We start from the raw sequence: 25,495 nt of genomic DNA, 5'->3' as shown, positions 1-25,495 counted from the left end.
TTTTTTTTAACCATATTTTTATTTATTATTTATTTATTTTTTGAGTCAGAGTCTCATTCTGTTGCCTGGGCTAGAGTGCTGTGGAGTCAGCCTAGCTCACAGCAACCTCAAACTCCTGGGCTCAGGCGATCCTCCTGCCTCAGCCTCCTGAGTAGCTGGGACTACAGGCATGCACCACCATGCCCAGCTAATTTTTTCTATATATTTTTAGTTGGCCAATTAATTTCTTCCTATTTTTAGTAGAGACAGGGTCTCACTCTTGCTCAGGCTGGTTTTGAACTCCTGACCTCAAACAATCCACCCACCTCGGCCTCCCAGGGTGCTAGGATTACAGGCGTGAGCCACCGTGCTTGGCCAACCATATTTTTAAATTATGGAAAATTTCAAACTTCCAGACAGGAGAGGGAAGGAGGAGTATAACTAACTCCCATATACCCATCACCCAGGTTCAGCCTGGCCAGTCTTGTTTCATTATCGTCCCAGTACCCCTTTTTGAGCCCCTTGAATTATTCTGAAGCAAATCCCAGACTTCTGTCCAGAAACACTTCAGACTGTGTCTCTAAAAGATAAAGACCCTCTCTCTTTAAAACAAAAACAAAACAAAACAAAACCCATAGCCACAATACCATTTTCACACCATGAAAAATGTATAATCATTTCTTCATGTTATCACATACCCATCAGTGTTCAAATTTCCCCAATTGCCCCATTAGTATCATTTACCCCCTTTTCCAAGCACAGTGTTTTATTTTATTTCAAACATACAGAGAGGTAGAACAATAAAATTGTTCTCTGCACGGGTAATAGAATTGACAGCAGCAACAATTATCCACTCATGGCTAGTGTTGTTTCATTTAGCCCTACCTACTCCTCCCAAATGATTCTGAAGTTAAATGTCAAACATCATATCCCATCAATATCTTTTTATTGTATTTAGTTTGTTTGAATCAGAATCTAAACAAGCTCCACACATTGCATTTGTTTGCTGTGAATCCTCAGTCTCTTTTCTGTGTTTTTTTTTTTTGAGAGTCTCTCTCTGTTGCTGGGGCTAGAGTACCGTGATGTCAGCCTAGCTCACAGCAACCTCAAACTCCTGGGCTCAGGTGATCCTCCTGCCTCAGCCTCCTGAGTAGTTGGGACTACAGGCATGCGCCACCATGCTCTGCTAATTTTTTCTATGTATTTTTAGATGGCAAATTAATTTCTTTCTATTTTTAGTAGAGATGAGGTCTTACTTTTGCTCAGGCTGGTTTCGAACTCCTGACTTTAAGGGATCTACCAGCCTTGGCCTCCCAGAGTGCTAGGATTACAGGCGTGAGCCACCAGGCCCGGCCCTCAGTCTCTTTTTTATTGACATTTTTTTTTTTTTTTTTGAGACAGAGTCTCACTTTGTTGCCCAGGCTAGAGTGAGTGCTGTGGCGTCAGCCTGGCTCACAGCAACCTCAATCTCTGGGGCTCAGCGATCCTACTGCCTCAGCCTCCCGAGTAGCTGGGACTACAGGCATGTGCCACCATGCCCGGCTAATTTTTTGTATATATATTTTTAGTTGGTCAATTAATTTATTTCTATTTTTGGTAGAGACGGGGTCTCGCTCAGGCTGGTTTCGAACTCCTGACCTTGAGCAATCCGCCCGCCTCGGCCTCCCAAAGTGCTAGGATTACAGGCGTGAGCCACCGTGCCCGGCTTTTTATTGACATTTTAAAGGGCTCGCTCTGGTTGTTCCATAGAAAATGAAGACAGAGTGGAAGCAAGAAGACCAATGAGGCCACTGTTATATATTCATTCCAATATCAATTGCTAGCATTTATTGAGCATTTGCTATATACCAGAAACTGTCCTTATATGCGTTAATTTGTTTAATCCCCACAGCAACTTTTTAAGAGGAGGTGCTACTATTATCCTTGTACAGAACAGAAAAATGAGACATAAAGGGGAAGGTCACCTGCCCAATGCCACATAGCCAGGCCCCAGCCAGGAAGTAGCAGAGCTAGGAGTTGAACCCCTCAGCCTGGCCCTGGAGTCCAGACAATTTGCATTTACTTTGCTATCTCCTGAAGGGGGCAGAGGGTGTGATGGCAGAGGTTAACTCAGCAGGGCTCAGCAATAAATTGGGTGGAGGTGGAAAGGGTGGAAAGCAAGTCAAGGATAGTGATGAAATCATCGGCTGGGCGCGGTGGCTCATGCCTGTAATCCTAGTAGTCTGGGAGGCCGAGATGGGCGGATTGTTTGAGCTCAGGAGTCCACCAGCCTGAACAAGAGCGAGATCCCGGCTCTACCAAAAATGGAAAAAATTACCCAGGCATGGTGGCGCATGCCTGTAGTCCCAGCTACTTGGGAGGCTGAGGCAGGAGGATTGCTTGAGCCCAGGAGTTTGAGGTTGCTGTGAGCTAGGCTGACGCCACGGCACTCTAGCCCGGGCAACAGAGTGAGACTCTGTCTCAACAAAAAAGAAAAGGAGAGGAAAGGGAGAGGAGAGGAGAGGAGAGGAGAGGAGAGGAGAGGAGAGGAGAGGAGAGGAGAGGAGAGGAGAGGAGAGGAGAGGAGAGGAGAGGAGAGGAGAGGAGAGGAGAGGAGAGGAGAGGAGAGGAGAAGAGAAGAGAAGAGAAGAGAAGAGAAGAGAAGAGAAGAGAAGAGAAGAGAAGAGAAGAGAAGAGAAGAGAGAAAAGATAGCCAATTCCCATTGAGAGCCTAGTCTGTGACTCATTGGACTTTCACAAAGGAGGGAAAAAGTATTTTCATCCTCATTTTGCAGAAAACTGAAATGCAGCAGAATTTAAGTTTTCAGCGCAAGGTCATACAACTGAGAAGGGTGAAGCCAAGTTAAGTTTTAGGACATTTCACAGCTGAGCCTACAAAAACTCTGGAGGGTGTGCCTTCAAGGGACAAAGCCACAGAGTGGGATGTCCTAGTCTCGTTCCTGATTAGGATTCCAAAGAGCAAACTTTCGGACAGTCCAAGACTTTATGTATGTATGTATATATTTTTGCCCTATCAACCCAGATTTTCCAGACTCTGGGAAGAACTAGGGAAAGAAGGCCACAGTCCATGACTTTAGAGAACAGTCTCTTAGCTCTAGGTCCTTGGTGTAAATGAATAGTAGCTGTTTTTAGAGGTTCACAGCCCAACATAAGACAGATGATCCTCAACCTGATTTTGCAAGATACAATGCAAAATTTTTATTTTTAAAAAAAGACTTCTTCCTGGGAAGAGAGAAACATTCCTAATAAAATGCTTAGTTAATTTTTGGATGAACTTTACTGGGTTTGAGTGTTGTTCTGCTAACCAGGCACCTGCTCAACAGGCCTTCAAGACACCCAGGACCCAGAACCAAACTTCTTTTTCTTCCAAACAATGACTATCCAACCACCTGCAAAGAGATGGCCCCAGGCAGTGAGTGTAAGGGGGGGAGGGGTCTCTCGTTGGGTTTCTATTTCTCTCCCGGTCTCTGTTTCTTTTTCTTTTCTTTTTGAGACAGAGTCTCACTTTGTTGCCCAGGCTAGAGTGAGTGCCGTGGCATCAGCCTAGCTCACAGCAACCTCAATCTCCTGGGCTCAAGCGATCCTCCTGCCTCAGCCTCCCGGGTAGCTGGGACTACAGGCATGCGCCACCATGCCCGGCTAATTTTTTCTCTATATATATTAGTTGGCCAATTAATTTCTTTCTATTTATAGTAGAGACGGGTCTCGCTCTTGCTCAGGCTGGTTTCGAACTCCTGACCTCGAGCAATCTGCCCGCCTCGGCCTCCCAGATCCCTGTCTCTGTTTCTACAGGAGTAACTCTGTGTCTCTCTGAGCGTCCTCCCCTCGCTCTTTCAGTGTCTCCGGGTCACAGCGTCCCCGCGTCGCGCGCTGCCTTCCCCGGTCTTCCGCCTCGAGCCATCCCCCCTCCCCCCTCCCCGCCCCGCCCCCACTTCCCCCGCCCGGCTCCGCCCCGCCCCGCCCCGCCCCGCGCCCGCGGCCCCTTTAAGGCAGGCCCGGCCGCTGCCGCCTCCCGGGCGGCGGAGGGCGCGATGGCCGGGTCCGCGCCGGGGGTGGTCTGGCGGCGGCTGAGCCGGCGCGCCGGGACCGCGGCGCCCGTCCTCCTGCGGCAGGTGCGGGGTGGCAGGGCCGGGGGGACGGGACTCCCGAGTCCTGTGATCGGGTGAGATTGGGAGCCACACGCCTGGCCCTTGCGGAGCGCGCGTGGGAGCCGGGGCCGGGCCCCGGTCCTTTAACTGCGAGTCGTCGGGGGCCTGGGCTTGGCCGGGCTCCTGGTCCCTTCCGAAAGGATGTTCTGCGGGCCCTGGCTTTGGGGTGTTAGGAAGGTGCCGCTCCTGGGCGTGGGGCTCCCGATTCCTGGCCCCGGGCGAGAGCGGGGCCTGGGGGTTCCGCTTCTGGATCCTGCGAAGAGGACCGAGCCGAGGCCTGGACTCCGCGCTGCCCAGGGGTCGGGACCTGGTCCGCGCTCTCACCTGTGCCCCGTCCCCCGACAGATGTTTGAGCCCAAAAGCTGCACCTACACTTACCTGCTGGGCGACAGGGAGTCCCGGGAGGCCCTTCTGATCGACCCGGTCCTGGAGACAGCGGCCCGGGATGCCCAGCTGGTCAAGGAGCTGGGGCTGCGGCTGCTGTACGCCGGTCAGTCTGGGGACCCGGGGGGCGGGCCGCCGAGTGCGTGCAGTGGGCAGCCGGGGGCCTGGACCCCTGGGCCTGAGCGAGAAGGGGTCTGGGCACGGGGACCCCGGATGCTGTCCACACCCTGCTGGACCTGTCCCTCCTCTCTCCCCCAGTGAACACCCACTGCCACGCAGACCACATTACTGGCTCAGGGCTGCTCCGCTCCCTGCTCCCCGGCTGCCAGTCTGTCATCTCCCGCCTTAGTGGGGCCCAGGCGGACTTGCACCTTGAGGATGGAGACTCCATCCGCTTCGGGCGCTTCGTGAGTTGGATGCTGGGTCCCCAAGAGGGTGGTGGCCTGGACTCCCTGAACTTAATGGAAGAGGGGACTAGCCTGAGATCCTGGCTTCTGGGGGAGGGGAGACCTCAGGCCCTGGGCTTCCTGACCCCTGAGCTCATGCTTCTGGGAGGAGGGCACCATAAACTCAGGTGGGGCGCTGGGACAGGAGGTTCTGGGAGGTGTGTCTCTGGCAGAACCCCTTAAGTCAACAGCATTTATGGAGATTCCTAAGGCTTTGGGGCAGCTCCTTTGGCCTGGCATCTCCATAAAAGTTGATTGAGGGCTGGAATTCTGAGGCTGATTCTGAGCAAGAGACCCAGTCCTGTCCTCTGAGAACCACTGTTTGAGGAAGGAGCATCCTGTTGCCCAAGGTCAAGATTAGGGTGAGTTGAGTGGGGTCACTAGCGTGCAAGATTTAAGGAAGCACTAACACATAGGGATATGTAAATACAGCCTCAGAACCTGCAAGTGAGCGCCTCCTTAAATCTCGCGCTGAGTCCCAGCCCTGTGGTTTCCTCACATAGGAATGGTCAAAGGTTCCTGCTTCCTTCTCTTTACTGCTGGCGCCTGCAGGGGCTGGTTTCTGGCCGGAATTGCAACTGGGGCAATATGGTAGAGGGTCAAGGGAGTTGCCCACAGAGGGAGGGAAAATGCTGGTGGGGCTTTTTTTCTGATCAGAGTTGCTAAAGAGTTTGGCTGACTTTGGGGACAAAATATCAGGTGAGGCCTCCAGATTAGAGGGTTTTGCTAAATAGAGAGAGTTTGAGTCAGAGCATTTAGTGGAAATGTGGATGACAGGGTTTAGCTACAATGGCTACAGAGTCTTTATTTTACAATAAAGGGCTTAGCTACAATGGCTACAGAGTCTTTTTCTGGAAGCAGGTAAAACAGGCATTGTACATTTATGTACAGTGTACATAATTGGTGCTAACAAGCATTTCTTGGATTTGAGAGTGATGTTTTTAATGAATGAATGTTGTAGGGTTTAGCTGTGGTAGATTTAGTTTCAGTTGTTTTTTTTTTTTCTGTAATAGATATATTGATATAATCCACATGCCATACAATTCACCTATTTAAAGTGTACAATTAGGCTGGGTGCAATGGCTCATGTCTATAATCCCAGCACTCTGGGAGGCCAAAGTGGGAGGATCATTTGAGAGACCAGGAGTTCGAGGCCAGCCTAAGCAACACAGTGAGACCTTAGTTGTACAAAAAATAAAATTAATTGGGCATAGTGGTGTGTGCTTGTAGCCCTTAGCTACTTGGGTGGCTGAGACAGGAAGATTCCTTGAGTCCAGGAATTCCAGGTTACAGTAGGCTGCCACTGCACTCTAGACTGGGTGACACAGTGAGACCCTGTCTCTAAAAAAATAAATAAATAAAAGAATAAAAAGTTAAAAGACCCAAATTTTCTCTACCAGCCATAGTTTGTCGACCCCCTCGTGTAGAGTGTTTCATTGTGTGAATATACCATAATTTTATTTTTAATTTTTTTATTTCAGCATATTACACAGGTACAAATATTTAGGTTACATATATTGTCCTTGCCCCACCCGAGTCAGAGCTTCAAGCATGTCCATCCCCCAGACAGTGTACACCACACCCATTAGGCGTGTATATACCCATCCCCTCCTTCCACCTCCCTTTTGCCCGACGCTCGATGAATGTTATTACTATTGAATATACCATAATTTACGTATCCATCCTCCTTTGCTTTTATTTTTTTATTTTTATTTTATATTAATTTACTTTCTTTTTTTTGTTTTTCTGAGATTAAAAGCAAGTTGACATCCTCCTTTGGATGATTGTTTCTGGTTTGGGGTTACTATGAATAATGATTGGCTGGGCGCGGTGGCTCACGCCTGTAATCCTAGCACTCTGGGAGACCGAGGCGGGTGGATTGCTCGAAGTCAGGAGTTCGAAACCAGCCTGAGCAAGAGCAAGACCCCGTCTCTACTATAAATAGAAAGAAATTAATTGGCTAACTAATATATATAGAAAAAATTAGCCGGGCATGGTGGCGCATGCCTGTAGTTCCAGCTACTCGGGAGGCTGAGGCAGAAGGATCGCTTGAGCCCAGGAGTTTGAGGTTTCTGTGAGCTAGGCTGACGCCACGGCACTCACTCTAGCCTGGGCAACATAGTGAGACTGTCTCAAAAGAAAAAAAAAAAAAAGAATAATGTTGCTATGAAGATTCTTGTGCAAATTCAGGGAGTGGACTTGCTGGGTCATAGCCTTGACAGATGTTTATGTGTTTATTTAACATTAGTAGAAACTGCCAAACAGATTTTTGAACTGCTTGTACATTTTATACTCAAGGTGGGCCGAATTTCATTGCAGACTTCACTGTAGAATGAATTTTCTTTTTAAATAAGCAGTGATTGAGAATTGAATATTTTAGCTCCCATGGGGGGGGGGCGGCAGATTCAGAAAATTAGACTTGCCTGTTAAATATGTTGATTTAGAGAGGTACTGCTCAAAATACTGATTCCCCAGGTCCCACTTTAGAGATTCTAATTTAATCATTCACGATGGACACCGGGAGTCAGCACGTTTTAAAAGCTCCTCAGGTGATCCTTACTCGGCCCATGTGTGGGTTTCAGTGCTTCCTTCTACTTGGAATTAAATATTTAAATTGTGGAACAAGTCATTCCCCCCCCCAACATTTTATAATGAAAAATTTCAAGCGTAGAGAAAAGCTGAAAAAAAATTTTATAATATACACCTCTCTCCATCCCATGCCATCTTATTTTTTTGATGTATCTCCAAATTGCACCTATCAGTTAGTTCGCTGTCCTCTAAACAGAACAAATAATTTTAATTTTGTGTTTGTTCCCAAAATAAAGGAGGTGGTTTAGCTGATGGTGGTTCAGTATTGAGCTATAAGGGAAAAGGACTTTTTTGGGTTTGGGGTTAGAGGACATAGGAACAGTGGATGGTTTAAGTACAGCAGTCCCCACTTCTCTGTGGGTTCCCTTTCCTCGGTCTCAGTTACCCTCAATCAAACTAGGTCTGAAAATATTAAACAGAAAATTCCAGAAATAAACAGTTCATACATTTTAAATTGCGTGCCGTTCTGAGTAGCGTGATGAACTCTCGGAGTCCTGCTTTGGCCTGCCCAGAAAGTGAGTCATCCCTTTGTCCAGGCCATCTATTTAGTAGCTGTCTTGGTTACCAGGTCGACTAACCAGTGTCACAGTGCATGTTCGAGTAACCCTTATTTTACTTAATAATCTCCCCAAAGCACAAAAGTAGTGATGCTGGCATATTGTTACAATTGTTCTGTTTTATTATTATTAGTTGTTAATCTCTTATTGTGCCTAATCTACAAATTAAACTTGATCATAGGTATGTATAGGAAAAAAATAGTAAATATAGGGTTTGGTGCTAATTGTGGTTTTAGGCATCTGCTGGGGGTCTTAAAAATGTATCCTCCTCGGATAAGGGGGGACCACTGTACTTTTTTTTTTTTTTGAGACAGAGTCTTGCTTTGTTGCCCAGGCTAGAGTGAGTGCCGTGGTGTCAGCCTAGATCACAGCAACCTCAAACTCCTTGGGACAAAATATCAGGTGAGGCCTCCAGGTTAGAGGGTTTTGCTAAATAGGGAGAGTTTGAGTCAGAGCATTTAGTGGAAATGTGGATGACAGGGCTTAGCTACAATGGCTACAGAGTCTTCATTTTACAATAAAGGGCTTAGCTACAATGGCTACAGAGTCTTTTTCTGGTAGCAGGTAAAACAGGCATTTATGTACAGTGTACATAATTGGTGCTAACAAGCATTTCTTGGATTTGAGAGTGATGTTTTCAATGAATGAATGTTGTAGGGTTTAGCTGTGGTAGATTTAGCTTTAGTTTTTTTTTTTTTTTCTGTAATAGTAATCCCTCAAGGGATCCTGCTGCCTCATGCCACCATGCCTGGCTAATTTTTTCTATATATATTAGTTGGCCAATTAATTACTTTCTATTTATAGTAGAGACGGGGTGGGGGGGGTCTCACTCTTGCTCAGGCTGGTTTCGAACTTCTGACCTCGAGTGATCCGCCCGCCTTGGCCTCCCAGGGTGCTAGGATTACTGCGTGAGCCACCACGCCCATACTTTTGAATATGGAAGGAAAGAAAAAACTTGGGAACTAAATGCGAAAGAAGCCGAGAGCCTTCTCGCCACCAGGGGGCAGTGTAGGCCGTGAGAACTGCAAGGCCAGCAGGCTGAAAGAATGCACCGCCTGTGTTGTGTTTAGCCGATGGGGGCTAGTTTCACATTTAGCAGCGAGTGGAAACAGTTGAAAGAATAGCTGTGGAGATGTATCTCTTACTTGATGCATCAGGGAAAGGAAGAATGAATTTGTTGAAAGAATTTGGGGTTAGGCAGAGCTGCTGGAATATTCTGCAGCTGGGGAGAGCCTTCAAGTTTAGGAACAGTTGAGGCTGCATGAGGTGGAGATGTTAGGTACTCCTTACCCACAACCTTTTATTTTGCTTTTTCTCAAACCTATAGTAAATTGAAATACAAGCACAAAACACAAAAAATACAACCACACTCCGTCAGCCATCAGAACAAAGACATCATCACCGGTCGTGGCACTTCTGGAAAACTCTACCGAATGCTTGTAGGAGAATGAGAATGAAAAGGGTCAAAAGGCTTTTTATTTATTTATTTATTTATTTTTGAGACAGAGTCTCTTTCTGTTGCCCAGGCTACAGTGAGTGCCGTGGCGTCAGCCTCGCTCACAGCAACCTCAATCTCCTGGGCTCAAGCGATCCTCCTGCCTCAGCCTCCCGAGTAGCTGGGACTACAGGCATGCGCCACCATGCCTGGCTAATTTTTTCTATATATATTAGTTGGCCAATTAATTTTCTTTCTATTTATAGTAGAGACGGGGTCTCGCTCTTGCTCAGGCTGGTTTTGAACTCCTGACCTCGAGCAATCTGCCCGCCTCAGCCTCCCAGAGTGCTAGGATTACAGGCGTGAGCCACCGTGGCCAGCCCGGCTGGCTTTTTAAAGTCTGTTAGGAGAATAGTTTGGATCATGCAGCCCCTCAGAGTTCCCCCTACTACACTTTGAGAACCACTCTTTTACAAACTCTTTGTCACCTCTAAACAAATGTATAGTAATTTTATATCATCAGCCTGGGTTCAAATTCCTCCAGTTGCCCCAGAAATAATTTTTACAGCTGATTTTAGGAATCAAGACCCAATCAGGGTTCATACATATGGTATTTGGTTGTTAGGTCTATTTAGTTGTGTGTGTGTTTTTTTTCCTTTTCCTTTTCTTGTATTTTGCTTTTTATTTTAAATTAATTAAATTTTTAATTCTCTTTCGATCTAGAATAGTTTCATTTCCTTTTTGTCCCATGGCATTGGCTTTTGAAGCTTCCTAGCCTGCTGTCTTGTAAAATGTCCCGAGTTCTGGATGTGTCTGAGTATTTCCTCAGGGGGTGTCCTTTAGCTTGTTCTGCTAAAACTTCTCTTTCCTATAGACTGAAGTAGATTGTAGATATTTTTGTATTAGTTAGTAATAATAATTTAATAATAAGTAACACACATTGAATATTTACTTCTCACCAGGCATTATACTAAACTCTGTGAGTGAATTTTGTCAATGTTTATCTTGAAGGATTTTCAGAATCAAATATCACCCCCTCCCTCCTCCTATTTTTTTTTTTTTTTTTTTTTTTTTTTTGAGACAGAGTCTCACTCTGTTGCCCAGGCTAGAGTGAGTGCCGTGGCGTCAGCCTAGCTCACAGCAACCTCAAACTCCTGGGCTCAAGCGATCCTTCTGCCTCAGTCCCCCGAGTAGCTGGGACTACAGGCATGTGCCACCATGCCAAGCTAATTTTTTCTATATATTTTTTTTCCTTTTTTAAAAAATTTTTATTTTATTATTTATTATTTATTTTTCCTTTTTCCCTTACATGTTCCTATGGAATTTTCTATATATTTTTAGCTGTCCAATTAACTTCTATTTTTGGTAGATGACGTCTTGCTCAAGCTGGTCTTGAACTAAACGATCCACCTGCTTCTGCCTCCCAGAGTGCTAGGATTACAGGCGTGAGCCACCACGCCCGGCCCCTCCTCCTATTTTGAAGGCCAAGTACGTGTGGGGTTCTTTTGGCTTGGAAGTGAAGGAGCCAGGATTTGAACTCAGGCTGCCTGGCTTCAGGTGTCTTGCTCTTAAGCACCAAATTCTTTAGCTCCCCACGTGACAGAGGGGACATTTAAAACAGATTGTCCTGCAGTAGGGTTGATGCCCCTCTCACCTGCCCCCAAATGAATGTGCATCTTTCCTCCTCAAAGCCTAAGGAAGGCCGGAGCCCCCTTTCTGACCTTATGTCCTCTCCTTACTGATAATACAGAAAGATAATAACAACCGTTAATTCAGACCTGATAATACAAAGTTCACAAACTTAAATGCCCACAGAGGCTGTGCGAGTGAACAGTTTCCTGCCACTTCCTGCTGTATGACCTGGAGGAGGTATTTCACCCTTCTGGGCTCAGTTTCTTTATCCGGAAAATGGGTACAATACTGGTGCCTCTTGGGTATTGTGAGGATTACACGAGTGAAGCCCTGGAAGGCGTTCAGAGCTTTCCTGGCACGCGGTCGTTTCTAGGCAAAAACATTCGCTCTTGACACTGTTGGGGTTTATTGGCACAGAGAAATAGGTTCTCGCCTTCCCCCGTTTTTTGTTGTTGTTGAAACACATAGCTTTAACAAGACTCTTTTGGTTGAAATGTTTGCCTTCTTTTCTAACGCCAGCTGCATTCTAGGAGAACCAAGTGCACAAGTGACCTAAGAGACAGCAGCTGACACTGGCCCAAGGCATCGGGGAGTGGTGGGGTGGCCCATTTTCAGGTACATGTCCCCATACGTGGGAGATGCCCACCGCGTATTTCTAGTGGGTTCTTTGTGTTTAGGGGTGTAGTCTGTCTATTGCCAAGCCTTCTTTTTCTTTTCTTTTCTTTTCTTTTTTTTAAATAAAAGCTGAAAATATACATTTTTGAGAAATCTCTCACTTTTGAAAGGAAGACAACACATTGAGGCTTCTAGTAACTACTGAGCAGTCCAAACAAAACAATTCTGTGGGCTGACTCTGGCCCCTAAGCCTCCATTGTGTCTTTTCTGACAAGTAGATCTCATTGAACCTTCATAACCATGTAGTGAGATCAGAATTATCTTCCCATTCCACAGGTAAGGAAGGACAGAGAAGGAAAGTGACCTGCCCAAAAATCACCCAGTAAGGAGGTGGCTGAGCCAGGATTTGAACCCAGGAGGCCTGGGATTCCACTAGATCAGCGATTTTCAAATTTTAAAACATTATTTTTATTATAAAGCACTTGTGTGCTGGGCATTTTCTTTTTTTTTCTTTTTTTTTTTTGAGACAGAGTCTCACTTTGTTGCCCAGGCTAGAGTGAGTGCCGTGGCGTCAGCCTAGCTCACAGCAACCTCAAACTCCTGGGCTCAAGCGATCCTCCTGCCTCAGCCTCCCGAGTAGCTGGGAATACAGGCATGCGCCACCATGCCCGGCTAATTTTTTCTATATATATTAGTTGGCCAATTAATTTGTTTCTATTTATAGTAGAGACGGGGTCTCGCTCTTGCTCAGGCTGGTTTCGAACTCCTGACCTTGAGCAATCCTTCCGCCTCGGCCTCCCAGAGTGCTAGGATTACAGGCATGAGCCACCGCACCCCGCTGCTGGGCATTTTCTTGAGTTCTTTGCATACACGAAATAATCTAATATTTATAACAGCCCTACAAGGTGGATTCAGTTATTCTCCCCATTGCACAAATGAGCAGACAGGCCTGGAGGGCGAAATAACTTGATCAAAGTCACACAGTTTATAATACCAGAGCCAAGATTAGAATCCATGCCATCTGGCTTGAGCGACTGCTTTTTCTTTTTCTTTTTTAACTGTTTGATGCCATTTACATAAAATTCTAGAATATGCAAGCTAATCTATAATAACAGAAAGCAGTTCAGGGGACAGGGTTGGAAGAAGGATGGATTGCAAAGAGGCACAAGGAAGCTTCTGGAAGTGACAGAAATGTTTGTTATTTTGATCGTGGTGGTAGTTTTTTTTAGCAGTACTTTATTGAAGATGTGAAAGAAGGAAAAAAAAAGAAGATATACCCAGACCCACAATGAACCCACCCAGATCTTCACGGAAACAATAACTCCAGTGCTATTTAAAGCATTTCAGTGCATGGAGAAAGAAGAAAAACTTCCAAATTCCTTTTATGAAACCAGCATAACTTTGGTAGGAAGAACCACTTGTGAAGTTATTATTAACCCTATAAATTGGCTACACTGCATCTGACCTAGTTTCAAGGTTTCTTCCTTTGTCTTTAGTTTTCAGAAGTTTAGGCCAGTCATGGTGGCTCACACACCTGTAATCCTAGCACTCTGGGAGGCCGAGGTGGGAGGATTGCTCAAGGTCAGGAGTTCAAGACCAGCCTGAGCAAGAGCAAGACCCCATCTCTACTAAAAATAGGAAGAAATTAATTGGCCAACTAAAATATATATAGAAAAAATTAGCCGGGCGTGGTGGCGCATGCCTGTAGTCCCAGCTACTCGGGAGGCTGAGGCAGGAGGATCGCTTGAGCCCAGGAGTTTGAGGTTGCTGTGAGCTAGGCTGACACCACGGCACACTAGCCCAGTCTCAAAAAAAAAAAAAAAAGAAGAAGTTTAATAACAAGGTGTCTTCTGGAGGAATTCTTTGGGTTTAATCTGTTTGGGGAAATTAGCAACCAGGTAAAATATCTCTGGGAGGGAGAAGAGGAGGCTCATTGGCCTCTAAGGCTGATGCCTGGAAGGGGGGTTCTCATAAGTGAATCCAGAGCCAGGAAGGGGAGCCCCAGGGACTGAGCATGGTGTGTCCCCCCACCTCTTCTCTTGGCAGCTCTCCCCTCTCCCCCAACCCCCTGCACTTCCTGCCCACAGCTCCCGCCTGTTTGTATCCTCATCATCTGTTGTCTTTTCTTTAAAATCCGCCAAGAGTTAGAGCCTGCTACTCCATGTGCCCTCTCTACAAGATAAATATTTTATATCTAGATGCAGAAGCAAAACCTCAGCTCCATGAAACATCACTCACCCTTACTGTGTAGCCAGCACTCTGAGATGTTCCATTCCACTAAATTCCCTTCCACTTCTTCCATTCCACTCCAGTCTACTCCCTTCCACTTGCCTGTACTCCACTCCACTTTTTGTGCCTGGTCCACGTTTGCTCCTGCCGTGAGTGTCACCCATGCTGTCCTGTGTAGGTATAGTCTGTTCATTCTCATTCTGTATCATTTTTTTTTTTTGAGACAGAGTCTCCCTTTGTTGCCCAGGCTAGAGTGAGTGCCGTGGCGTCAGCCTAGCTCACAGCAACCTCAAACTCCTGGGCTCAAGCAATCCTCCTGCCTCAGCCTCCCAAGTAGCTGGGACTACAGGCATGTGCCACCATGCCCCGCTAATTTTTTGTATATATATATATATATTGGTTGGCCAATTAATTTCTTTCTATTTATAGTAGAGACGGGGTCTCGCTCTTGCTCAGGCTAGTTTCGAACTCCTGACCTCAAGCAATCCACCCGCCTCGGCCTCCCAGAGTGCTAGGATTACAGGTGTGAGCCACCTCGCCCGGCCTCTGTATCATTTTTGGTTATATATTAATAAATGCACCCCGGTTTATTTATCCATTCTACTGTTGATGGGCATGAAGGTAGTTCCCAGTTTTTGGCTATTACAAATAGTACTGCTAGGAACATTCTAGTGCATGACAGAGTCTCACTCTGTTGCCCGGGCTAGAATGCCGTGGCGTCAGCCTAGCTCACAGCAACCTCAAACTCCTGGGTTCAAGTGATACTGCTGCCGCAGCCTCCCAAGTAGCTGGGACTACAGGCATTTGCCACCAGGCCTGGCTAATTTTTTCTAGTTTTAGTAACTCTTGAGCTGAAGCAATCTTCCTGCCTTGGCCTCCCAGAGTGCTAGGATTACAGGCGTGAGCCACTATGCCCAGCCTGTATGCATTTCTGTTGGGTATAAAGAATGGACTTATGGGCCGGGCGCGGTGGCTCACGCCTGTAATCCTAGCACTCTGGGAGGCAGAGGCAGGAGGATTGCTCAAGATCAGGAGTTTGACTACATATACTCACCAGCAAATTGGTATTAACGGATCAAATCCTAAGTGGACACATAGGAGTAATAGTTATCAGGTGTAGGAAGGGTGAGAGGGGGAGGAGGGGAGGGGTATATACAACCACAACGAGTAGGATGTGCAACATTTGCGGGATGGACATGCTTGAAGCTCTTACTCGAGGTGAGAGGGGGGCATGGGCAATATATGTAACCTTAACATTTGTACCCCCTTAATATGCTAAAATAAAAAAAGAAAAGAAAAGGCAACAACAACAAAAAAAAAATAATGACAAAAAAAAAAAAAGATCAGGAGTTTGAAACCAGCCTGAGCAGGAGTGAGACCCCATCTCTACTATAAATAGAAAATAGAAAGAAATTAATAGGCCAACTGAAAAAAATGTATATAGAAAAAATCAGGTATGGTGGCAAATGCCTGTAGTCCCAGCTACTCGGGAGGTTGAGGCAGAAGGATCGCTTGAGCCCAGGAGATTGAGGTTGCTGTGAGCTAGGCTGACACCACGGCACTCTTGCCCGGACAACAAAGTGAGACTCTGTCTAAAAAAAAAAAAGAAAGAAAGAATGGACTTATGATGGGGCTATGTCCAGATAAACCCCTGGTACATGGAAAATATCCTAAGTTGCAAACACATTTAATACACCTAACCTACTGAACATCACAGTTAAGCCTAGCCTACTTTCAGTGTGCTCAGAACACTCACATTAGTCTTCAGTTGGGTAAAATTATCTGAAACAAAGCCTGTTTTATAATAAGGTGTTGAATATCTCATGCAAATGATTGAATACTGCACTGAAAGTGAAAAACACAATGGGTGTATGGGTACTTGCTACTGAAAGCGCATTATAAAGTTGAAAAATGGTAAGTTGAGCCATTGTAAGTTGGGAGGACCATCTGTATACCGAGAGGTGAGCCACAGGGTATGTGTAGATTTAGCTTTAGTACAAACCATGCAGCAGTGTGTACGTACTCTCCCACCAGCGTGTGTGAGAGTTTCAGTCGCTCTACGTCTGTCTTTTTCATTCCAGCCATTCCGGTGTTGCGTGGTGGCATTTTACTGTGGTTTTCCTTTTATTTCCCTGATGACAGGTGACAATCAAGCACCTTTTCTTATGTTTGTTCCATTTGGATGTCCTCTTTTGTGAAGTCATTTTTCAGGTCTTTACTAATTTTTCCATTAGGTAGTCCTGTTTGTAGGTGATCTTTATATATTCTAGATCCAACAACTTTGTCGGATAAATAGTCCCCTTTAGCCACGGTTTCCCTTTCTGCAGTGTCAGTCACTTGCAGTCCACTGCAGCCTGAAAAGAGCCAATGGAAAATTCCAGAAATAAACAATTCATAAGTTTTAAGTGGCATACCATGCTGAGCAGCACGATGAAATCTTGGCACCATCCGGCTCCCTCCCACCCAGGATGTGACTCATCCCTTTGTCCAGCAGATCCACACTGTGTACAAGTGTGTTATGTGGTTGCTAATCACTTAGTACCATTCTCAGTTATCAGATCGAAGGAGCATAGTGAATGTCGTGTTTGGTGCCATCTGAGGTTTCAGACATCCTTTGGCAGGCAGTCTTGGAACATCTCCTGCAGATAAGGGGGACTGTTGTATATGTTTGTAAATACCTTCTCCCCCTCTATGGTCTACCTTTTTACTGTTTTAGTGGTATATTTTAATAAACAGAAGTTTTTAATTTAAGTCCAGTGTATCCATTCTGGCCCTCCCTTATCATTAACACTTTTTGTGCAAGGAAATCTTTGCCTACTTTAAGTCAGAATGCTGTTCTGTTTTTCTCTAGAAGCTTTGTTGTTTTGTTTTTTACATTTAAATCGGCAGTCTATTGAGAATGTATTTTCGTGTGTGGTGTGAGGTAGGGATCGAGATAACTTTTTCTTTTCCAAATAGATATCCAGTTGACCCAGAACTCTATTAAAAAGACCATTCCCCCACCACACCCTACACCACTCTACTGTAATGTCTTCTTCATCTTAAATCAGGTGACTCAATGGTAGATTTTTAAAAACACAGACATTTGATCTAGTCACATCTTGGCTCAATTCCTCCCATGGCTCCATTCTCACTTGGCTTGATCTGAGTCTATCATTATCTTTCTATCATATCCTGCCGCCCACTCTTGCTCACTTCACTCCCACTCCTGCTATTCCTCAAACACACCAAGCACTGAAAAACCCACATGGTGACTTAAATAAATAGGAATATAATTCTCTCCTATAACAGGAAATCTGGAAGAAGGTAGTTATTGCCTTTGATGTGGGGGGGTCTCCTGGTTTTTTTCTTCGTGGTTGCAAAGTGGCTGCTGCAGCTGCAGCCATCACGCCTTATGTTCAGAGCCAAAGAGAGGGAAAGGGGGTGGTGCCCGATCCTTTTAGCAAGTAGAGAAGAGCTTTCCCAGAAATCCTCTTGCCGTCCAGAGAACTGCATCAAAAGCTACCCAAGCTGCAGGGAGGCTGGGAAAGTGCTTGGCTGGCACATTGATGCCCAGAACCAAATTGTAGATCTCTGAGGGAAGAAGGAAGGAATGAATGTGTGCTGGAGACGTGAGTGACTGGGTTTGCATTTGGTGTCCTTGAATAATCAGCAGATGACTGGCCTGGACAAAGATGCTAATTGGTGGGAGGAGCCTCTATCCAGAGGGGAGGAGGGATGTGTGAAGAAGACACTAATCTTAGTGGTTATCAGATCATTAGGGTAACAATTTTTTCTGACAACTCTTGCTTCCCTGGAGCTGAGCGTGGGGATTTAGATAACAAGGACTGCCTGTGTGGCAGGGGTTCTTAATGGCAGAGTCTTTGAAGTGGCTTTGAGAAATCATCAAGTGTGCACATTTGAGGTGTTGATATATCTGCAAGGCTGCCCTCCAAAATGACTCCACTGAGTCGTACCCACACCCCAGGAAATAAAAGAGCTTGCCTCAAATACCCTTGGCAACTCTGACCATTGCCCAACTCATGGGCAAAAGCAAGGACTTTCAAAATTTAAATCTTCCTCCTTTCCTTTTGAGGGACGTTGAACATCCTTTCAGGTGGTTTTTGATTATATTTTTCCTCTTCCATGAATTGCTTGTTCTTTTCTTTTGCCCACTTTCCACTTTTGGGAGTTATTGATGCTTGGGAGATGTTTGTGTATTATGATTATTTACAATATATATATATATATATATATTTTTTTTTTTTTTTTTTTTTGAGACAGAGTCTTGCTTTGTTGCCCAGGCTAGAGTGAGTGCTGTGGTGTCAGTCTAGCTCACAACAACCTCAAACTCCTGGGCTCAAGTGATCCTCCTGCCTCAGCCTCCCAAGTAGCTGGGACTACAGGCATGCCACCACCATGCCTGGCTAATTTTTTCTATATATAGTTAATTGGCCAATTAATTTCTTTCTATTTTTAGTAGAGATGGGGTCTCGCTCTTGCTCAGGCTGGTTTCGAACTCCTGACCTCTAGCTATCCGCCTGCCTTGGCCTCCCAGAGTGCTAGGATTACAGGCGTTAGCCATCGTGCCCAGCCAATATAATTTTTTTTTATTAGAGACAGGTCTCACTATGTTGCCCAGGCTGTACTCAAACTCCTGGGCTCAAGCCATCTTTGCACCTCAGCCTCTCTAGTAGCTGAGACTGAAGGCATGCACCACTGTGCCTGGCTGTCTCTGAGATGTTTTGTCTTTTAACTTGGATTGTTTTTTTTTTTTTTTTTAAATAATGAAGTTACACCTGCTGTGGTGGCTCACGCCTATAATCCTAGCACTCTGGCAGGCTGAGGCAGGTGGATCGCACAAGGTTAGGAGTTTGAGACCAGCCTGAGCAAGAGCGAGACCTGTCTCTACTAAAAAAATAGAAAGAAATTAGCTGGACAACTAAAAATATATAGAAAAAATTAGCCGGGCATGGTGGCGCATGCCTGTAGTCCCAGCTACTCGGGAGGCTGAGGCAGGAGGATTGCTTGAGCCTAGGAGTTTGAGGTTGCTGTGAGCTAGGCTGATGCCATGGCACTGTAGCCCGGGCAACAGAGTGATACTCTGTCTCAAAAAAAAAAAAAAAAAAGAAAGAAAAAGAAAAGCCAACAGGATAAAATATATATTTAGAGTTAATGAATAAGCCTTTTAAAAAGATCCTACCATACACGTTGCTTTGCACACTTTTTTTGCACTTAATGGATATTAAGATCTTTTTGGGTCACTGTATATTTGTGTAAAGTATCAAGTTTTATTTCAACAATATTACTTTTAATGACCTTAGTATTACATTTTTCTATTGGTATGCTTTTTTTTTCATTGATCTGCAAGATGTGTTTGTATATTAAGTATATTGACCACTGTATGGTATATATGTGTGGTATATTCTGCGTAGTATATACATGTTACGAATATATATTTCTAGCATATTGCTTCCCTTTAAATTTGTTTATTGTGGTGTTGCCAATCAGAAACTTCAAATTGATTTAAAGCCAAACCATTGATCTTTTCCGTGATGATTTATGACTTTAGGGATCCCATTTGAATGTCCCTTCCTAACCAGACATCGGATATTCATTTGTATTTTTGTTATTGTCACAGTTTTATGGTTGTTGTTTTGGTTTTTTTTTTCTTGTATTTAAGGCTTTAGTCCATTTGGAGTTTATTCTAGTATAAGGTTTAAGCCGGGGAATCTAACTTAATTTTTTACCAAAAAGTTTACCTAAATATGACCCTAGGGTAAGGGAGGGCTTCTGGGCCCAGTTTCATCTTGAAGAAATGTTGGTGACTATCTCTGTATTCCTCCATCCCTGCTAGGCCTTGGAAACTCGGGCCAGCCCTGGCCACACCCCAGGCTGTGTCACCTTTGTCCTGAATGACCACAGCATGGCCTTCACTGGAGATGCCCTGCTGATCCGAGGGTGTGGACGGACAGACTTCCAGCAAGGTGACCGGCTTCTTATTCGGCCCAAGATCTTCATGTAGTTACATGTGTGTCAGGGTTTTAAGTATGAGTGACAAGAATGAATGAATGGGTATTAGATTTTTCAGGAGGGGTCCGTATTTAGATTCAAGGAGCTTAGTTGCCGGAGTATGGGAGGAGTTAGATTCAGGGGTTTAGCTGTGGGGGGACAGGGAGATTCAGGGGAGTATTAGTTATCTATTGCTGTGTAACAAATAGCCCCAAAGCCTGGCGGCTTAAAACAATGATTAGCATTATTATCTCCCAGAGTTTCTGAGAGTCAGGAATCTGGGATCAGCGTGGCTGGGTGGTTCTGGCTCTGGGTCTCTCATGAGTTTGCGGTTAAGCCATTAGTCAGGATTGCAGTCATCAGAAGGCTCGACTGGGGCTGGAGGATCCACTTCCAAAGCGGCTGACTCACGTGGCTGGTGAGTTACCAATGGTTGTTCTCAGGACGCCTCGCTTACTCACACCGGGAGCTCTCCACAGGGCTGCTAGAGTGCCTTCAGGACAAGACAGCTTCGTTCCCACAGAGGGGATGATCAGAGACAGACAGACAGACAGACAGACAGACAGACAGATGCCCTAATTTTTTTTATGACCTAGACTCAGAAGTTACAATCTGTCTTTTCTGTAACATCCTATGTTTACTGTTAGATAGAAGTCACTTAGTCCAGATCACAAAGTCAGAGAAGGGGGAATTATTTCACAGAGAAATGTATAAGAGAATGTGTGGCATATTTTTAAACCACCATAAGGGATTTACCTGCTGGAGGTCTGTTTAGGGTAGGGGTGGAATTCTATTCAAGAGTTTGTGCTCTGGGGTGGTAAGATTCAAGGATTTTTTTTTTTTTTTTGAGACAGAGTCTCACTTTGTTGCCCAGGCTAGAGTGAGTGCCATGGTGTCAACCTAGCTCACAGCAACCTCAATCTCCTGGGCTCAAGCAATCCTGCTGCCTCAGCCTCCCGAGTAGCTGGGGCTACAGGCATGCACCACCATGCCCGGCTAATTTTTTCTATATATATTAGTTAGCCAATTAATTTCTTTCTGTTTATAGTAGAGACAGGGTCTCACTTTTGCTCCGGCTGGTTTCAAACTCCTGACCTTGAGCAATCCTCCTGCCTTGGCCTCCCAGAGTGCTAGGATTACAGGCATGAGCCACCACACTCGGCCAGGATTTTTTTTTTTAAGAGACAGGGTCACACTCTATCACCCAGGCTGGAGTGCAGTGCTGTGATCACAGCTCACTACAGCCTCGATCTCCTGGGCTCCGGGGATCCTCCTGCCTCAGCCTCCCTCTCATGCTGAGATTACAGGCATGAGCCACCACGCCTGGCCAGATTCAGGGATTTAGCTGCTAAGAGGTTGTTAGTCGGGGGGTCTAATTGCTAGGGAGCAGTGAGACATTTGGGGTTCAGCTGCTGGGGGCAGTGAGATGCAGGGATTTCCCTATGGAAAGAGGGTTTAGTTTCAGAGTCTCAGGGTGTGGCTGCCCTTTGAGCATGTGTGTGAATGTGGGGTTGACACCAGGTTCGGAGGATTTCACTGCCTTGCAGGAGGAAGTGATATGAGATGGCTGTGGGAAGCCAGGGGCCAGGCCTCTTGCTCCCTCTTCCCTCTCTCCTCATCTCTGCATCTCAGTCTCTGTCTTTTTCTCTCTGAGGCTTCCAATCTCGCGTTTATCCCTTCTCGACACAGTCATGACATTGAAGAATTAGGCTGGAATAAAAGGTGAAGACAGGTTTGCCCCGACCCAGCTTAGCACTCAGAGCTTCCTGTTGGAACTATGGCTCCACTCTCCTCCTTGGCTTATGTCTTGGTTTCTTAACTTCTAGTCCACCTTCCTTGCCTAGATGCCTTTCTTGGTATCCCAGGGTGAGGGCACTACGCCTTGGTGCTCTAAGGTCCCATCCCAACCTGTAACTCAGCCATGCTGAATTTCTCACCGTTCCCTGTGTTTGCTTTTCCACCTGCCTAGAATGTCCCTCCCCTTCTCTATCTGGACAAAGTGGTATTGGCAGGATGTGAGGGGATGAGGGAGACGGTTTAGCTACAGTGATTTTACCCTCCCACCCTTTTCTTTTCTTTTCTTTCTTTCTGTTTTTTTTTTAGAGATAGGGTCTCACTCTGTCACCCAGGCTGAAGTGTGGTGGCACAAACATAGTCACTGTAACCTCTAAGTCCTGGGCTCAAGGGATCCTCTCACCTACCCTCCTGAGTAGCTGGGAACACAGGTGCACACCACCATGCTGGGATCATTTAAAAAATTTTTTGTAGAGACAGGGTCTTGCTATGTTGTACAGGCTGGTGGTGAACTCCTGGCCTCAAGTGGTTCCTGCCTTGGCTTCCCAAAGTGCTGGGATTACAGGTGTGAGCCACTGTACCTGGTCCCCACATTTGTCTTGAGGGAAGGAGGTAGGGTCTTCTCCCGTCCTGTTGATCTGCTCACCTCTGGCTTTTCTTCCCCAGGCTGTGCTAAGACCTTGTACCACTCGGTTCACGAAAAGATCTTCACGCTTCCAGGCGACTGTCTGATCTACCCTGCTCATGATTACCATGGTGAGGACTTCCTGGACGAGCTGGGGGCCTTACATTACTTTTCAAAGGGCTGCACAGGAGACCACAATTCCCAGAAATTCCTCTGGCCAAAAGGATTAAGTGCTTGAGTATGCTGTGTGTGGATGCAGATACCATAGGACTGTTAGAATTCTGTAGGGCACGGGTTTTCCTGGGACTTCCTGTAGATCTTAGGGAACAGTGGGAAACTACATTTCCCATAGTGCCCATCGAGAGGGAAGGCAATCTCAGGAACGTACTCTGAAGAGCCTGCTGGTCCCAGGCCAGAGAGGCACCCCAAGGCCTCCTGGGAAATGCTGTTCTGGGAGGCCCTAGGCACTGCACCCATTGACTCTCCTTCCCCTCCCTTGGCCACTAGGGCTCACAGTGTCCACTGTGGAGGAGGAGCGGACTCTGAACCCTCGGCTCACCCTCAGCTGCGAGGAGTTTGTGAAAGTCATGGACAACCTGAACTTGCCCAAACCTTTGCAGATAGGTGAGTAGATAGGGGCCTGAACCCCTGGGTCTGAGGGGGGAGGGGCTGGGGCTGGACCCCTGGGTCTGAGGGAGGAGGGGCTGGGGCTGGACCCCTGGGTCTGAGGGGGGAGGGGCTGGGCCTGAACCCCTGGGTCTGAGGGGGGAGGGGCTGGGGCTGGACCCCTGGGTCTGAGGGGGGAGGGGCTGAGGCTGGACCCCTGGGTCTGAGGGGGGAGGGGCTGGGGCTGCACCCCTGGGTCTGAGGGAGGAGGGGCTGGGGCTGGATCCCTGGGTCTGAGGGAGGAGGGGCTGGGGCTGGACCCCTGGGTCTGAGGGAGGAGGGGCTGGGGCTGGACCCCTGGGTCTGAGGGGGGAGGGGCTGAGGCTGGACCCCTGGGTCTGAGGGGGGAGGGGCTGGGGCTGGACCCCTGGGTCTGAGGGGGGAGGGGCTGGGGCTGGACCCCTGGGTCTGAGGGAGGAGGGGCTGGGGCTGCACCCCTGGGTCTGAGGGAGGAGGGGCTGGGGCTGGACTCCTGGGTCTGAGGGAGGAGGGGCTGGGGCTGGACTCCTGGGTCTGAGGGAGGAGGGGCTGGGGCTGGACCCCTGGGTCTGAGGGAGGAGGGGCTGGGGCTGGACCCCTGGGTCTGAGGGAGGAGGGGCTGGGGCTGGACTCCTGGGTCTGAGGGAGGAGGGCTGGGGCTGGACCCCTGGGTCTGAGGGGGGAGGGGCTGGGGCTGCACCCCTGGGTCTGAGGGGGGAGGGGCTGGGGCTGGACTCCTGGGTCTGAGGGAGGAGGGGCTGGGGCTGGACCTCTGGGTCTGAGGGGGGAGGGGCTGGGGCTGGACCCCTGGGTCTGAGGGGGGAGGGGCTGGGGCTGGACTCCTGGGTCTGAGGGAGGAGGGGCTGGGGCTGCACCCCTGGGTCTGAGGGGGGAGGGGCTGGGGCTGCACCCCTGGGTCTGAGGGGGGAGGGGCTGGGGCTGGACTCCTGGGTCTGAGGGGGGAGGGGCTGGGGCTGCACCCCTGGGTCTGAGGGGGGAGGGGCTGGGGCTGGACTCCTGGGTCTGAGGGAGGAGGGGCTGGGGCTGCACCCCTGGGTCTGAGGGGGGAGGGGCTGGGGCTGGACCCCTGGGTCTGAGGGAGGAGGGGCTGGGGCTGGACTCCTGGGTCTGAGGGGGGAGGGGCTGGGGCTGGACCCCTGGGTCTGAGGGAGGAGGGGCTAGGGCTGGACCCCTGGGTCTGGGGGAGGAGGGGCTGGGGCTGGACCCCTGGGTCTGAGGGAGGAGGGCTGGGGCTGGACTCCTGGGTCTGAGGGGGGAGGGGCTGGGGCTGGACCCCTGGGTCTGAGGGGGGAGGGGCTGGGGCTGGACCCCTGGGTCTGAGGGAGGAGGGGCTGGGGCTGGACCCCTGGGTCTGAGGGGGGAGGGGCTGGGGCTGGACCCCTGGGTCTGAGGGAGGAGGGGCTGGGGCTGGACCCCTGGGTCTGAGGGAGGAGGGGCTGGGGCTGGACTCCTGGGTCTGAGGGAGGAGGGGCTGGGGCTGGACTCCTGGGTCTGAGGGAGGAGGGCTGGACCCCTGGGTCTGAGGGGGGAGGGGCTGGGGCTGGACCCCTGGGTCTGGGGGAGGAGGGGCTGGGGCTGGACCCCTGGGTCTGAGGGAGGAGGGCTGGGGCTGGACTCCTGGGTCTGAGGGAGGGGGGCTGGGGCTGGACTCCTGGGTCTGAGGGAGGAGGGGCTGGGGCTGGACCCCTGGGTCTGAGGGAGGAGGGGCTGGGGCTGGACCTCTGGGTCTGAGGGAGGAGGGGCTGGGCTGGATCCCTGGGTCTGAGGGGGGAGGGGCTGGGGCTGGACCCCTGGGTCTGAGGGGGGAGGGGCTGGGGCTGGACCCCTGGGTCTGAGGGAGGAGGGGCTGGGCTGGATCCCTGGGTCTGAGGGGGGAGGGGCTGGGCCTGGACTCCTGGGTTTGAAGGAGTTGGCTCAGGGCTGGAACTCTAGTTCTCTAAAGAAGAAGGGCTCCTAGGATTTCTGGGTACCAGTGGGGTCTGGGGTTCTAGCTTGGCCCTTTGGTTTTAACCTTGGTTTCTTCCTTTCAGACATTGCCGTTCCAGCCAATATGCGCTGTGGGGTCCAGACCCCTCCTTCCTGACCTGCCTCTGTCGGGTGCTCATATCCATGAAGAATGCACTAGGTGGGGCGAGGGGAGAGGTGTCACCATCCTGCATCTCCTCTCTCACCCCACCCCCAAACCAGCCCCTGGAGCTTCTGAAATAAAACTTTTTTTGTTGCCATAAATCTGACTTCTGCCTGTTTTCTGGGGGAATCAGTTGGGTTTCCAGGCTGAGAGACTTGGGGCTAGTTCTGGTTCCCTGGAGAGGCCAGGGGAGCAGGGCAAGGTGAAGGTCTAGGGAGCCTGCAAGATTTCTAACTCACAAGATCAAAAGCATGTGCGTATCTGGGGCAGTCTTCTC

The 25,495-nt window shown here is 48.2% G+C and overlaps 1 protein-coding gene across 1 annotated transcript; it reads left to right on the top strand.

Moving 5' to 3' along the window:
- The first annotated feature begins 3,944 nt into the window (after nucleotides 1-3,944).
- On the top strand, nucleotides 3,945-25,319 carry ETHE1 (ETHE1 persulfide dioxygenase). The gene is made up of 7 exons (XM_012761242.2): nucleotides 3,945-4,091; nucleotides 4,473-4,617; nucleotides 4,770-4,918; nucleotides 19,851-19,980; nucleotides 22,466-22,555; nucleotides 22,932-23,048; nucleotides 25,121-25,319. Exons 1-7 carry the CDS (start codon nucleotides 4,011-4,013, stop codon nucleotides 25,171-25,173), a joined length of 765 nt encoding a protein of 254 aa, XP_012616696.2. The 5' UTR covers nucleotides 3,945-4,010; the 3' UTR covers nucleotides 25,174-25,319.
- The last annotated feature ends 176 nt before the right edge of the window (nucleotides 25,320-25,495 follow it).

This window comes from Microcebus murinus, chromosome 16 (genome assembly GCF_040939455.1).
Source record: "Microcebus murinus isolate Inina chromosome 16, M.murinus_Inina_mat1.0, whole genome shotgun sequence".
NCBI classification, from domain to species: Eukaryota; Metazoa; Chordata; class Mammalia; order Primates; family Cheirogaleidae; genus Microcebus; species Microcebus murinus.
The sequence above is the reverse complement of the archived record's forward strand: the minus strand, read 5'-3'. Positions and strand labels throughout refer to the sequence as shown.

Bases quoted from the DNA above. Each gene is read 5' to 3' on its own strand.
- ETHE1 (XM_012761242.2), top strand. From the start codon at position 4,011: ATGGCCGGGTCCGCGCCGGGGGTGGTCTGGCGGCGGCTGAGCCGGCGC. The intron at 19,981-22,465 runs GTGACCGGCTTC...TTTCTTCCCCAG, and splicing joins ACGGACAGACTTCCAGCAAG to GCTGTGCTAAGACCTTGTAC. The intron at 22,556-22,931 runs GTGAGGACTTCC...CTTGGCCACTAG, and splicing joins CCCTGCTCATGATTACCATG to GGCTCACAGTGTCCACTGTG.